The following is a 16858-nucleotide window of genomic DNA, read 5'->3' as shown; positions in this document are numbered from 1 at the left end:
TGAGAAAGAAAGCCACCATTTTGAGTGTGACCATTTCCCATATTACTTCTGTTATGGTAGCACTGCGACAGTCTGGTTTGAAACACAACTGGTAGGGAGGGATTTGAGAACGTTACGCCCATGATTAAAGAGTGAGATATCAATCAGATTCTCTCTTTACCCTCTTTCTCTCTCTCTTTCTCGCTCACTCTCTGTCTTTCCCTCCTCCCCCTGTTCCCTTCCCTCTCTTTCTGTCCTCTCTCTCTCTCAATCCTCACTCTGTCTTATTCTATCTCTCTCTCTATCACTCTATCCTGTTTGTTTAGTAACTTATTCCCTGCGTTTTGTGAATAACACTTTTATTTAGATTAAAAATACCAAGCTCATATGAATGATTCCCCCTTTGCTAATTAAGCAATCTGTTTCTATGTAAGGTGCCCTTGTCAGGTGAGGCAGAAGAAAAGAGAGATAAAGAGAGGAGCGCTGTCGTGGGGCTGTTCTGTTGAATATGTATGGGTGGGTATGCCTGCCTGGGCTTTCTTGTCTCTGTGTGTCTCTGTGTTAAATCAGATGGTCAACCCAGGAATTCCTCAATGCTCTCAGGCCATATCCACCCTGTTGATCACACCTCCGATCTACAAAATGTGTGGGGTGTGTGTGTGTGTCCATGCACGTTCATGTGTGTTGCATTTTATAATATTATAATACTAGGTTGGTGTGCGCGCTCCAACATGATCTCACGATTCCCATGCCACCATACTGTTCTGATACACACTTCCCTCCTTTCTTATAAAATTCACATACTGTACATTGCCTATGACTGACTACCTGTGCATCAACTGTAACTACCTGTTCATAACCTGTGATGGACTACCTGTAAATAACCTGTGACTGACTACTTGTACATGACCTGTGACTGACTACCTGTACATAACCCGTGACTGACTACCTGTACTTAACCTGTGACTACCTGTACATAACCTGTGACTGACTACCTGTACTTAACCTGTGACTACCTGTACATAACCTGTGACTGACTACCTGTACATAACCTGTGACTACCTGTATATAACCTGTGACTGACTACCTGTACATAACCTGTGACTGACTACCTGTACATAACCTGTGACTGACTACCTGTACTTAACCTGTGACTACCTGTACATAACCTGTGACTGACTACCTGTACATAACCTGTGACTACCTGTACATAACCTGTGACTGACTACCTGTACATGACCTGCGACTGACTACCTGTACATGACCTGCTACTGACTACCTGTACATGACGGGTGACTGACTACCTGTACATAACCTGTGACTGACTACCTGTACATGACCTGTGACTGACTACCTGTACATGACCTGTGACTGACTACATGTACATAACCTGTGACTGACTACCTGTACATGACCTGTGACTGACTACCTGTACATGACCTGTGACTGACTACCAGTACATAACCTGTGACTGACTACCTGTACATGACCTGTGACTGACTACCTGTACATGACCTGTGACTGACTACCTGTACATGACCTGTGACTGACTACCTGTACATGTCCTGTGACTGACTACCTGTACATGACCTGTGACTGACTACCTGTACATGTCCTGTGACTGACTACCTGTACATAACCTGTGACTGACTACCTGTACATGACCTGTGACTGACTACCTGTACATGACCTGTGACTGACTACCTGTACATGACCTGTGATTGACTACCTGTACATAACCTGTGACTGACTACCTGTATATAAACTGTGACTGACTACCTGTACATGTCCTGTGACTGACTACCTGTACTTAACCTGTGACTACCTTTACATAACCTGTGACTGACTACCTGTACATGACCTGTGACTGACTACTGACTTTTTATCTCATTAAACTGCACAAAATAAATATCATCCAGCTCCATAATGGAGACACTGCTGAGAAGAGGATTTTAGTGCTACTTTACACAGGTACAGAATGAATGGATAGGAGGAGAACGTTTGTTTTCAATCTGTACGTTTGTTTTAAGCTGTACTAACAACATTTTACACAACATTTTCTTGGAATTCAACCCCTCAAGAAGATATACAGATGCGCCATTGAGAGCATCTTGACTGGCTGCATCACCGCAACAGTACCGTCGTCAATCACATGATGCTACAGAGGGTGGTGCTGACAGCAGAGTACATCACTGGGGACAATCTCCATGCCATCCAGGACCTCTGTATCAGGCGGTGTAAAGGGAAAATTGTTAAAGGCTCCAGCCAACTAAGCCATAGACTGTTCTCTCTGCTTCCGCATGCCAAGCGACACCGTCGGAGTAGAACCATGCACTCTCTGTGCACACTGATACTCCAATGCACGCACACGCACGCGCACGCGCACGCACACAGACACACAGACACACAGACACACAGACACACAGACACACAGACACACAGACACACACACACACAGACACACACACACACACACACACACACACACACACACACACACACACACACACACACACACACACACACACTCCATAATATGCTCACTCACACATAAAAAGCTGTTGCTACTCTGTTTATCCTATATCCTGATGTCTAGTCACCTTACCCATATACATATCTACCTCCATCACCCCAGTATCCCTACACATTGGAAATATAGTATTGGAACGGACCCTGTATATATTATGGTGTTAACGGACCCTGTATATAGTATGGTATTGAACTGACCCTGTATATAGTATGGTGTTAACTGACCCTGTATATAGTATGGTATTGAACTGACCCTGTATATAGTATGGTATTAACTGACCCTGTGTATAGTATGGTATTAACTGACCCTGTATATAGTATGGTATTGAACTGACCCTGTATATAGTATGGTATTAACTGACCCTGTATATAGTATGGTATTGAACTGACCCTGTATATAGTGTGGTATTAACTGACCCTGTATATAGTATGGTATTAACTGACCCTGTATATAGTATGGTATTGAACTGACCCTGTATATAGTATGGTATTAACTGACCCTGTATCTAGTATGGTATTGAACTGACCCTGTATATAGTATGGTATTAACTGACCCTGTATATAGTATGGTATTAACTGACCCTGTATATATTATGGTGTTAACTGACCCTGTATATAGTATGGTATTAACTGACCCTGTATATAGTATGGTATTAACTGACCCTGTATATAGTATGGTATTGAACTGACCCTGTACCCCACACATACAATGATCTGTAACCTCCCTCAGTCGAGCAGATTAACCATGAACACAGATTAACCATAAACACAGATTAATCATAAACACAGACTAACCATGACACAGATTAACCATGAACACAGACTAACCATGACACAGATTAACCATGAACAAAGATTAACCATGAACACAGATTAACCATGAACACAGACTAACCATGACACAGATTAACCATGAACAAAGATTAACCATGAACAAAGATTAACCATGAACACAGATTAACCATGAACACAGACTAACCATAAAGACCAGGGAGGTTTACCAATGCCTCACAAAGAAGGGCACCTATTGGTAGATGGGTAAAAAAAGCAGACATTGAATATCCCTTTGAGCATGGTGAAGTTATTAATTACACTTTGGATGGCATATCAATAGACCCAGTCACTACAAAGATACAGGCGCCCTTCCTAACTGAGTTACCGGAGAGGAAAGAAACCGCTCACGGATTTCACCATCATTCACCAGAATTTAATGTCTGTGATACAAGAAAACTGAGGATGGATCAACAACATGCTGTCACGATCGTCGTAAAGAGGAGACCAAAGCGCAGCATGATTAGAATACATTCTCATTTTTAATGAACGAAGAACACAAAGAACACTTAAACAAAAATAACAAAACGAACGTGACACTATGACAACGAGTGCCAACACATAGACAATAACCCACAACATACCCAAAGAGGATGGCTGCCTAAATATGGTTCCCAATCAGAGACAACGATAAACAGCTGCCTCTAATTGAGAACCAATCTAGGCAACCATAGACATACATAAACACCTAGATGGTAAACGACCCCATAAACTTACAAAACCCCTAGACAGTGCAAAAACATACATCACCCATGTCACAGCCTGACCTAACCAAAATATATAAAGAAAACAAAGAATACTCAGGTCAGGACGTGACAGTACCCCCCCCCCCCCCCCCCCCCCCCACAAAGGTGCGGACTCCGGCCGCAAAAACCTAATCTAAAGGGGAGGGTCCGGGTGGGCCTCTTTCACGGCTGCGGCTCGGGTGCGGGACGTGGACCCCGCTCTACCTCAGTCTTGGCCCACTTAGGTGGCGCCTCAGGAGCAGGAACCCTTGCAGCGGGCCCCGGACTGAAGATCATCGTAGAGAGCGCCACTGGACGGAAAGGCGCCTCTGGACTGAGGAGCGACGCTGGCAGCTACGGACAGGAGGGCGACTCCGGCATCGCCGGCGTGACAGGCGGCTCTGGCAGCTCCTGGCTGGCAGACGACTCTGGCAGGTCCTGGCTGGCAGACGGCTCTGGCTGCTCCTGGCTGGCTGACGGCCAAATCTACACTGGAGTTGCTTTACCAAGAAGACAGTGAATGTTCCGTGAATGGCAGTTTTTACTTACATCTACTTGAAAATCTATGGCAAGATCTGTCTAACAAAGATCTTAGTCTTACCAGCTGTAATCACTGCTTCTACAAAGTTTTAATTCAGGGGTGTGAATACTTACAGTATGTTAATGAGATATTTCTGTATTTCATTTTCAATAAATCTGAGAGAGAAAAAATCACGCAAAAAATATATATATTTAAAACATTTAGAATTCAGGTTGTAAAACAGAAAAATTTGAAATTAGTCAAGGGGTATGAATACTTTCTGAAGGCACTGTGTGTGTGTGTGTGTGTGTGTGTGTGTGTGCGCGTGTCTGTCAATTATGCTAATGCATGGATACATTATCAGAGAGAGAGAGAGCAAGCAAGAGAGAGATTATAACTCTTAGGCTTCAGCAGTAACTATGAATCAGAGTTTAGATTGTCACTTTGTACTCTCCTGTATCTATCTTATTCTATCTTGCTGGAAGAGAACTCAAGGCCAGGGAGAGAGGGTGATTTAGTAGACCACCCTAGAACCAAATGTGGTCTGTCAGTAAACCTCACTAGAATCCAATTTATTATGTCAGTAAACCCCACTCTAACCCAATTTAGTATGTCAGAATAGACCCCACTGGAACGCAATTTAGTCTGTCAGTAGAACCCACTAGAACACAATTTATTCTGTCAGTAGAACCCACTAGAACAACATTTAGTCTGTCAGTAGAACCCACTAGAACATAATTTAGTCTGTCAGTAGAACCCATTAGAATCCAATGTATTATGTCAGTAGAACCCACTAGAACCCAGACATTTTCAAAAAGAGACATTTTCAAAAGGAGACATTTTCAAAAGGAGACATTTACTAAAGGAGACATTTTCTAAAAGAGACATTTTCTAAAAGAGACATTTACTAAAGGAGACATTTTCAAAAGGAGACATTTACTAAAGGAGACATTTTCAAAAGGAGACATTTACTAAAGGAGACATTTTCTAAAAGAGACATTTTCTAAAAGAGACATTTTCTAAAGGAGGCGTTTTGAGAAGAATTGCCACCCAGGTGCAGTTCAGTTCAAAATGGACATGATTTAGTGGACCCATAACTGGTTTCTGGCATTTCTTCTCCTCTGACACTTTTACGGATAACTCCTGCCAGGGCTAATCCAGTCTCATTCATCACCCGCAGAGTTATCAAGGAATGGCTTATGGAGACTGTTAACATGGTTACTGCACCATAACAGTCCCTCAACTCCATCCACATTTGACTCATAAAGATATTCTAGGCCTATTTTATTAAGATTCCATGTTTCAGCACGATCACTATAGTTATAAACCCCAAGGGGACCTCTAGCAGATCTCTGTCTCTTTGGTAAATTTGGTTGGTGTGTTGTACTCTAACAGGAGTCGTCCTTCCTGTTTAGCCTGCTGACCCTGCGCTATCTCAGATAATTATTTAATTCAAGGTCTCTCTATCTCACTAACTGTACATTCATTTGTTTGTTGATTTGGTGTCAACTGAAACGTCAAATGACAATATTGATCCAAATATAGTTTTGGATAGTTGATAGTTTCATGCCTACCTCTTTAATTTGCAGAGATGGAGGGAGGTGGGATGAGAAGGTGAGATGAGGTGAGATGAGGAGCCTGGTGGAGGGGTTTGAGTTTACCTCACCCCACTCAGGGAGGGTTCAATTCAAATCACTGAGCCTAGGGGGAGAGACTATGTACAGTATGTCTGGTTGTCAATATGTGTATTATGACTCTTTATTATAATTGTTTGATTAAAATGTTTATTGTTTTATTTTACTCAATGGTCATGATGCTGCCCTCCCCCCCCCCCAAACCCCCTCAATAGTCTTTACCTTACCTTACCTCCACCCCAATGGTCATGATGCTGCCCCCCCCCCCCCCCCACACCCCCTCAATAGTCTTTACCTTACCTTACCTCCACCCCAATGGTCATGATGCTGCCCCCCCCCCCCCCCTATGGTCACCCCCCCCCCCTCAATAGTCTTTACCTTACCTTACCTCCACCCCAATGGTCATGATGCTGTCCCCCCCCCCCCCCCCCCCCCCCCCACACCCCCTCAATAGTCTTTACCTTACCTTACCTCCACCCCAATGGTCATGATGCTGAATTAATTTTGTTTGAACTGAGCGGATGTCATTTGGGCTGTAGTGGGTTTTCATGTATGGCCTCTCGTGTATGTCCTCTCGTGTATTGTCTCTCATGTATGGTATCTCGTGTTTGGCCTCTCGTGTATTGTCTCTCGGTTATGGCCTCTCATGTATCTCGTGTTTGGCTTCTCATGTATGGCCTCTCGTGTATGTCCTCTCGTGTATGTCCTCTCGTGTATGGCCTCTCATGTATGGTATCTCGTGTTTGTTGGCCTCTCATGTATGGCCTCTCATGTATGGCCTCGTATGATCTCTCATGTATGGTCTCTCGTCTATGGTCTCTCATGTATGTCCTCTCGTGTTTGGTCTCTCGTGTTTGGCCTCTCATGTATGGTCTCTCATGTATGGTCTCTCATGTATGGCCTCTCATGTTTTGCCTCTCATGTATGGTCTCTCGTGTATGTCCTCTCGTGTATGTCCTCTCGTGTATGTCCTCTTGTGTATGGCCTCTCGTGTATGGCCTCTCGTGTACGTCCTCTCGTGTATGGCCGCTCGTGTATGGTCTCTCACGTATGGCCTCTCTGGTATGGCCTCTCATGTATGGTCTCTCATGTATGGTCTCTCATGTATGGCCTCTCATGTATGGCCTCTCGTGTTTGGCCTCTCATGTATGGTCTCTCATGTATGGTCTCTCGTGTTTGGCCTCTCATGTATGGCCTCACGTATGGCCTCCTATATGGTCTCTCATGTATGGCCTCTCATGTATGATCTCTCGTGTATGGCCTCTCATGTATGGTCTCTCGTGTATGGCCTCTCATGTTTGGCCTCTCATGTATGGCCTCGTGTATGGCCTCTCATGTATGGCCTCTCATGTATGGTCTCTCGTGTATGGCCTCTCGTGTATGGCCTCTCGTGTATGGCCTCTCATGTATGGTCTCTCGTGTATGGCCTCTCGTGTATGGCCTCTCATGTATGGTCTCTCGTTAAAACAAGCTTGTAGTCATTCCCCTTTTCTACCACCAAAGCAAAATGTGCCTCGTAGTAATGTATACCACAAGTTTTCCCCCACACTAGTGTCAGACTGTATCTCACCTCCCTCCCTCTATGTAACCCCAGACTGTATTTCACCTCCCTCCCTCTACGTAACCCCAGATTGTATCTCACCTCCCTCCCTCTACGTAACCCCAGATTGTATCTCACCTCCCTCTCTCTACGTAACCCCAGATTGTATCTCACCTCCCTCCCTCTACGTAACCCCAGATTGTATCTCACCTCCCTCTCTCTACGTAACCCCAGATTGTATCTCACCTCCCTCCCTCTACGTAACCCCAGATTGTATCTCACCTCCCTCCCTCTACGTAACCCCAGACTGTACCTCACCTCCCTCCCTCTACGTAACCCCAGATGGTATCTCCCTCAGTGGGTATTTCCCTAGCTGTCTCTCCTCTCGTGAAGACATTATCTTAGCTCAGGGTGGGTTCCCTTGCTCTGTCGTGCTCATTAAGTATTGAGGAGCGTGGAGGTAATGGATGAACTCTAACATCTGGTGCGACTCGCTGGCCTGGCAGAGTCTTTAGTTTAAACAACACTTGTATCAGGTACCAAAGTAAGACCCAAGTGCAGACTATGTGAAATAGCAATGTTTATTGTAACAGGGGCAGGGAAACGACAGGTCAAAGCAGGCAGGGGTCGATAATCATGAGCAGAGGCCAAGGTACAGGACGGCAGGCAGGCAGAGGTTGGTAATCCAGAGGTGGAGCAAAGGTACAGGATGGCAGGTTCAGGCTCAGAGACAGGCAGAGAGGTCAGGCGGGCTGGTACAGGGTCAGAACAGGCAAGGGTCAAAAACTAGGAGGACGAGAAAAGAGAAACTGGAAAAAGCAGGAGCTGAGACACAAAATGCTGGTAGGCTTGCACAATCAAGATGAACTGGCAACAGAAAACACAGGTTTAAAAACACATTGGTTAAAGGGGAAGATGGGTGACACTTGGAGGGGGTTGGAGACAATCACAAAGACAGGTGAAACAGATCAGGGCGTGACAACTTGTCTTAATTAATAATTGATCACAGGAGCCTATGAGGGGAGGCGTTATTAGAAGGTGCAGGGGTGTCTGTGATGTCAGGTTGCCCTTCCGACCCAGAGATAAGATGTCTGGCAGGGGGGGAGTGGGAATGTTTGTTTCTGCATTGTGGGTCATGTCTGTTTGGATAAACAGCTAGTGATTTGCTTAGTTAGGTGGACCATTGATATAATAGCATTCAACAAACTGGTGCTAACTTAAGTTTCTTCATGGGAGTCTATTTGTCTAAATGCAAGTGAAAACTGTCGTGTCGCTGGTAGGCTTTTTTTTCTCCGTACTCTAGCGTGCTCTTTCTCCATCACAAGATAATGGATTTAGCCTTAGAGGATTTCATGTTGCATGTTGCTTATAGTTTGGTGCCAAGGCTGTGTGCCAAAGTGCCATGTCCAACACAATGGTCTATTTACTCTGTGAGGTCATGTCCTGTAAGTAGTGGAATAGCTTGCTGCTGTTTAACAACTGGAGTAATGCTAAAACACGATGTACTGGTCGACTGGAAATGGCTTCCGTCTTTGATCCTCTGAATAAAGCGGCTACAGTCTTCAGGCCTCATTTCCTCAAAAGGAATCCGTTCCACAGTGAAAATGGCACTTGGCTAGAATGTGTGGACCCAGGTCCAGTGCTGATAGGACAGAATGAGCGGAGGGTAATTTGAACCATAGAATTACATACATGATTTCTACGATTTGACATCACAATAGGTCAACTGTCAGGTGGAGAATGGGTGAAACTAAACATTTGTAATACGATAATACATTCATCTGACCTGCCTGGGTCAAAAACACATGTCAAATAGTGATTTAACTATTCCAATTCTATTGTACTGGAAAAACTACATTCAAGTGCCCCTCAAGTACAGTGGGGCAAAAAAGTATTTAGTCAGCCACCAATTGTGCAAGTTCTCCCACTTAAAAAGATGAGAGAGGCCTGTAATTTTCATCATAGGTACACTTCAACTATGACAGACGAAATGAGAAAAAAAAATCCAGAAAATCACATTGTAGGATTTTTAATGAATTTATTTGCAAATTATAGTGGAAAATAATTATTTGGTCACCTACAAACAAGCAATATTTCTAGCTCTCACAGACCTGCAACTTTTTCTTTAAGAGGCTCCTGTGTCCTCCACTCGTTACCTGTTTGAACTTGTTATCAGTATAAAAGACACCTGTCCACAACCTCAAACAGTCACACTCCAAACTCCACTATGGCCAAGACCAAAGAGCTGTCAAAGGACACCAGAAACAAAATTGTAGACCTGCACCAGGCTGGGAAGACTGAATCTGCAATAGGTAGAGGTCCATAGAAAATCTTTGGAGGGAGTTGAAAGTCCATTTTGCCCAGCAACAGCCCCAAAACATCACTGCTCTAGAGGAGATCTGCATGGAGGAATGGGCCAAAATACCAGCAACAGTGTGTGAAAACCTTGTGAAGACTTACAGAAAACGTTTGTCCTCTGTCATTGCCAACAAAGGGTATATAACAAAGTATTGAGATACACTTTTGTTATTGACCAAATACTTATTTTCCACCATAATTTGCAAATAAATGCATTATAAATCCTACAATGTGATTTTCAGGATTTTTTTTTCTAATTTTGTCTGTCATAGATGAAGTGTACCTATGATGAAAATTACAGGCCTCTCTCATCTTTTTAAGTGGGATAACTTGCACAATTGGTGGCTGCCTAAATACTTTTTTGCCCCACTGTATATACAGTATATTTAAACTAAGCAAGAAAATAAATGTCCCATTTTCAAGACCATGTCTTTCAAAGATAAGTCGTAAAAATCCAAATAACTTCCCAGATCTTCATTGTAAAGGGATTAACCACTTTTTCTCATGCTTGTTCAATGAACATGCAACTGTGGAATGGTTGTTACGAAACTAAGAGCTTACAGACGGTAGGCAATTAAGGTCACAGTTATGAAAACTTAGGACAATAAAGAGGCCTTTCTACTGACTCTGAAAAACACCAAAAGAAAGATGCCCAGGGTCCCTGCTCATCTGTGTGAATGTCCTGTATGTGCCTTAGCCATTTTGCAAGGAGGCATGAGGACTGCAGATGTGGCCAGGGCAATACATTGCAATGTCCGTACTGTGAGACGCCTAAGACAGTGCTACAGGGAGACAGGACGGACAGCTGATCGTCCTCGCAGTGGCAGACCACGTGTAACAACACCTGCACAGGATCTGTACATCCGAACATCACACCTGCCGGACAGGTACAGGATGGCAACAACAACTGCCCGATTTACACCAGGAACGCACAATCCCTCCATCAGTGCTCAGACTGTCTGCAATAGGCTGAGAGAGGCTGGACTGAGGGCTTGTAGGCCTGTTGTAAGGCAGGTACTCACCAGACATCACCGGAAACGTCACCTATCGGCACAAACCCACCATTGCTCGACCAGACAGGACTGGCAAAAAGTGCTCTTCTCTGATGAGTCGCGGTTTTGTTTCACCAGGGGTGATGGTCAGATTCGCGTTTAACGTTGAAGGAATGAGCGTTACACCGAGGCCTGTACTCTGGAGCGGGATTGATTTGCAGGAGGTGGGTCTGTCATGGTCTGGGGCGGTGTGTCAGAGCATCATCGGACTGAGCTTGTTGTCATTGCAGGCAATCTCAACGCTGTGCATTACAGGGAAGACATCCTCCTCCCTCATGTGGTACCCTTCCTGCAGGCTCATCCTGACATGACCCTCCAGCATGACAATGCACCAGTGATACTGCTCGTTTTGTGCGTGATTTCCTGCAAGACAGGAATGTCAGTGTTTTGCCATGGCCAGCGAAGAGCCCGAATCTCAATCACATTGAGCACGTCTGGGACCTGTTGGATCAGAAGGTGAGAGTTAGTGCCATTCCCCCCAGAATTATCCGGGAACTTGCAGGTGCCTTGGTGGAAGAGTGGCGTAACATCTCACAGCAAGAACGGGCAAATCTGGTGCAGTCCATGAGGAGTAGGTACACTGCAGTACTTAATGCAGCTGGTGGCCACACCAGATACTGACTGTTACTTTTGATTTTGACCCCCACATTATTACATTTCTGTTAGTCACGTCTGTGGAACTTGTTCAGTTTATGTCTCAGTTGTTGAATCTTGTTATGTTCATACCAGTATTTACACATGTTAAGGACATGTGTTTGACATGAGGACAGTTATTTTTTTGGTGGGTTATATATATATATATATATATATATATATCAAGAATATATATGTATTCTTCCAATATACTTGAGCTGCACTTGAATGTAGTTTTTATAGTACAATAGAACTGGAATAGTCTGAAAACTCCAAGCTAAATGACTCTTTGACATGTGTTTTTGACCCAGGCAGGGACCCAGGCAGGCTCCACCTGACAGTTGACCTATTGTGATGTCAAATCATAGAAATCATGTATGTAATTCTATGGGTCAAATTACCCTCCGCTCATTCTGTCCTATCAGCACTGGACCTGGGACTGAGGCACACATTCTAGCCAAATGCCATTTTCACTGTGGAATGGATTCCTTTTGAGGAAATGAGGCCTGAAGACTGTAGCCGCTTTATTCAGAGGATCAAAGACGGAAGCCATTTCCAGTCGACCAGGGCCTTATTGAGTATGCAGAGAACATGTTGTAGCCCAGAGCCAGAGAGGGAGTGGAGCGGCTAGCGCTGGCTGTCTGGCTCTGATATATTCCGCCTGGCGATGGCTAAACCCACACACTCCCCAGCATCACTCCACTTTGCCGACAGAGAGCTAATTGGAGATGATCTCACAGATAAGTGCTCCAGACGGCACTCTTTTCCCTCCCTCCCTCCCTCCCTCCCTCCCTCCCTCCCTCCCTCCCTCCCTCCCTCCCTCCCTCCCTCCCTCCCTCCCTCCCTCCCTCCCTCCCTCCCTCCCTCCCTCCCTCCCTCCCTCCTTCCCTCCCTCCCTCCCTCCCTCCTCACCCTCTTTCTTTCTTACCCACTAGCCATTCACTCTCTTCTATTGTCTCATTCCCTGTCTTCTGTCTTTCTCTCCATATGTTACTCCCCTCTCTCTGTCTCCTCTCTCTGTCCCCTCTCGCTGTCTTTCTCTCTTTCGCCAAGGCCCGAATGTGTTCAACAATGTTCATCTCCTCTACTCTCTTTTTCTCTCTCTCTCTCTCGCTCCTTCACCCTCTCTCTCTCACTCTCTCTCTCGCTCCTTCTCTCTCCCTCTCTCTCACTCCTTCTCTCTCTCTCTCTCTCTCTCGCTCCTTTTCTCTCTCTCTCCCTCTCTCTCGCTCCTTCTCTCTCTCTCTCTCTCGCTCCTTCTCTCTCTCTCTCTCTCGCTCCTTCTCTCTCTCTCTCGCTCCTTCTCCCTCTCTCTCGCTCCTTCTTTCTCTCTCGCTCCTTCTCTCTCTCTCTCGCTCCTTCTCCCTCTCTCTCTCTCTCTCGCTCCTTCTCTCTCTCTCTCCCTCTCTCGCTCCTTCTCTCTCTCTCTCTCTCTCTCGCTCCTTCTCTCTCTCTCTCTCTCTCTCTCCCTCTCTCATGCCGTCTTTTTATCTCCTTCCTTCCATCGAATTTAAAGCATAACCCTTTATTACAATCCTGCCATTTCACAGGATATACCAATTCCAGATGCAAAATTAGCCTTCTGATAATGTTTGACGATAGCTATGCCTGACACTCCCTCTCTCCAAATTTTATATTTAATTGTCATGTTGCACTGAAACTCAGTCTATCTTGTATCTTCTCAGTATTATTGGTGTCTGTTATGCTCATTTTTTGCCTGACTAAGTGTATGCTGGGGTTGCTTTTATTGTGTCTTGACTACATCTTTAAATGTCCTAGATATCTGGAGAGTCTTCATGCTATAACATCTCTAGCTTCTCTGTTGTTTTTTCTATATTAGGTTCTAACCTCTCCCTCACCTTTCCTCTTTGGTTTATCTTTGGTTGGGTTCTAACAGCTGTTCTCTGTTCCATTGCAGTGCGGGAGGAGAATGTGGCCACGTTCCGCGGCTCTGAGTACTTCTGCTACGACCTGTCCCAGAACCCTATCCAATCCTCCAGCGACGAGATCACGCTCTCCTTCAAGACGTGGCAGCGCAATGGCCTGATCCTCCACACGGGGAAGTCTGCTGACTACGTCAACCTGGCCCTGAAGGACGGAGCCGTGTCCCTGGTCATCAACCTGGGCTCCGGGGCCTTCGAGGCCATCGTGGAGCCTGTCAACGGGAAGTTCAATGACAATGCCTGGCACGACGTCAAGGTTACGCGCAACCTCAGACAGGTAATAGTGGCTAGGGAGGGTGAGACAGGTAATAGTGGCTCGGGAGGGTGAGACAGGTAATAGTGGCTAGGGAGGGTGAGACAGGTAATTGTTGCTAGGGAAGGTGAGACAGGTAATAGTGGCTCGGGAGGGTGAGACAGGAAATTGTGTCTTGGGTTCAGTTCCTAAATAGTTTTTATTGAGCGTCATACATTCTCCTGTTCTTTTAGTTTGTTGATCATAGGTGGAAAAGTTCACAATAATTCCTATATTTCTTCTTCTTCTTCTTCTTAAGACTATATTTTTAATCGCACTACGTAATTACTGTTTGCTAAAAACATTGTTTATTTCATGCCTACTTTGACTTACTTTCCCGTATTAATTTTCTCCATATTTCCTGAATTCCAAGAGCACCAATTTCCTGTCAGATTTCCCTCTGTCCATCAAGGCTCACTCAAACCCCCCACTATTCTCTCTCTCTCTCTCTCTCTCTCTCTCTCTCTCTCTCTCTCTCTCTCTCTCTGTCTCTCTCTCTGTCTCTCTCTCTCTCTCTGTCTCTGTCTCTATCTCTCTCTCTCTCTCTCTCTCTCTCTCTCTCTCTCTCTCTCTCTCTCTCTCTCTCTCTCTCTCTCTCTCTCTCTCTCTCTCTCGCTCTCCCAGAAGCCATCACACATTTGATGTGTTCAGGAGACTGCTTTTCTCTCTGTCTCTGTCTCTGTCTCTGTCTCTGTCTCTGTCTCTCTCTGTCTGTCTCTCTCTCTCTCTCTCTCTCTGTCTCTTCCTCTCTCTCCCTCTCTCTCCAACTCTCTCTCTATCTCTCCCTGATCGTGGCTGCTGGCAGAGGGAAGCCCCAGTCAACCCCTCTATTCCCTCCCCTCTTTATTTCCCATCTCCCCTCCCCCTCTTTATTCCCTCCCTTTCTCTCCTCCCCTCTTCCCTCCCCCTCTTTATTCCCTCCCCTCTTTATTTCCCATCTTCCCTCTCCCTCTTTATTCTGTCCCTTTCTTCCTTCCCCTCTTCCCTCCCCTCTTCCCTCCCCTTTTTATTCCCTCCCTTTCTCCCTTCCCCTCTTCCCTCCCCTCTTTATTTCCCATCGTCCCTCCCCCTCTTTATTCCCTCCCTTTCTTCCTTCCCCTCTTCCCTCCCCCTCTTTATTCCCTCCCTTTCTTCCTTCCCCTCTTCCCTCCCCCTCTTTATTCCCTCCCTTTCTTCCTTCCCATCTTCCCTCCCCCTCTTTATTCCCTCCCTTTCTTCCTTCCCCTCTTCCCTCCCCCTCTTTATTCCCTCCCTTTCTTCCTTCCCCTCTTCCCTCCCCCTCTTTATTCCCTCCCTTTCTTCCTTCCCCCTCTTACCTCCCCCTCTATTCCCTCCCCTCTTTATTTCCCATCTTCCCTCCCCCTCTTTATTCCCTCCCTTTCTTCCTTCCCCTCTTTCTTCTCCTCTTCCTTTTTTATGATTCTTCATTCTAGACACCATTCTCAAAAAAATTGGAAATGTGTTTGGTATTTCTTGGCTTTCTTTATATTTGATTTCCTCCCCCTGTCCCTCCCTCTCTCTTTCATCTTCCTGTTTCTCACAATAACTTCTCTCCTCCTTCCTTTCTGCTTATCTACAACTTTTCTACAACTTCTTCCTCTCTTCCAAAGCCCTCTAGACCTAGTCTTTCTTTAGGGATATACTGTTTGACTAAAGCCTCCATGCATTCCCTATCCTTTGGCTGATGACTGTTGACCAAACTGCCAGCAGCTTTTCCACAACTACAACTACAACAAAATAGGAAAGGAAAACCCCAAACGTCACCAATGGGAGCTCCAATGGGAGCTTGTTTCCAGTAGACAGTGGTGCATGACATGCCTAAACCTCTCCCCCTCTCCCTCCATTCTCACACCATTCTCATCCTTTGCTTTCCTGGATACCTACCTAACACCCAACTCTAACCTGCCGTTCAAGCTGTCATTTGCGTGCACTGCATGTTAGTGTGGTGATTGTGACGCTACACCTGCCTTGAACCCCCCCCCCCTCTCTCATCGCTTTTGGTGTGGTCTGAGTGTGTAGTGCTTGGCCTTTGGTATGTTCCATCCAGCTGACTTAGAGGGGTGGGTCTCACTTTGTGTTTGCACCCCCATTCACTCAACTTATTTTGTATTTAGACAGTATCTCACTGCAATATGGATATGATATTTAATACTCCTCGTGTGTGGAACTAGCCGCACATCTCTATACTTGTCAATGTCTCAATAAACCACCTATCAGTTGAACACAAACTAAAACAAGCACAATCAATTTGTCCTTGGTGTTGTTGGCATCTTACTAACCATTCAAACCTAACCAAATTCCAAAATCCCCTAAGAAATCACATATTCTGACCTGCATTCGAAGTTAAAGAAAATATACTGCTGATATATATTCTCTACCTGACCTTGTTGAACCTAAGAGTTGAAGTACATTACATAATCAATGAGGAATCCAGTGACACGGTCCTGGTTTTGGGACTGGGCCACACACCTGAAGCCATTACTCTATAGAGCGAGCATAACCAAAACACAACTGAGACAATATCCAGAAGAAAAAAAACCCTAACAAACGTATTCCCTGGTACATAAGAGGAACCCAATTCCTAACCAACCCCAAGATGGTCATGAGTGGACTTTCTCCTTCCTGGTTCTTCCCGTTGTCTAGGTGACGTTATCGGTTGACGGCATCCTGACGACCACGGGCTACACCCAGGAGGACTACACCATGCTGGGATCCGATGACTTCTTCTACGTGGGTGGAAGCCCCAGTACCGCCGACCTGCCTGGGTCTCCTGTCAGCAACAACTTCATGGGCTGCCTCAAAGAGGTGAGACTGCTGGCAGT

The 16858-nt window shown here is 45.4% G+C and overlaps 1 protein-coding gene across 1 annotated transcript in view; it reads left to right on the top strand.

Moving 5' to 3' along the window:
* The window catches only part of LOC110505895 (neurexin-3a-like), a 614746-nt gene that overhangs the window by 123187 nt on the left and 474701 nt on the right, over positions 1-16858 (top strand). The window contains exons 6-7 of the mRNA XM_036963045.1: positions 13720-14021; positions 16680-16841. Coding sequence (XP_036818940.1) covers positions 13720-14021; positions 16680-16841 — 464 coding nt within the window. The remainder of the gene's footprint in view (positions 1-13719; positions 14022-16679; positions 16842-16858) is intronic.

This window comes from Oncorhynchus mykiss, chromosome 25 (assembly GCF_013265735.2).
Source record: "Oncorhynchus mykiss isolate Arlee chromosome 25, USDA_OmykA_1.1, whole genome shotgun sequence".
NCBI classification, from domain to species: Eukaryota; Metazoa; Chordata; class Actinopteri; order Salmoniformes; family Salmonidae; genus Oncorhynchus; species Oncorhynchus mykiss.
This window is presented reverse-complemented; position numbering and strand designations above follow the sequence as displayed.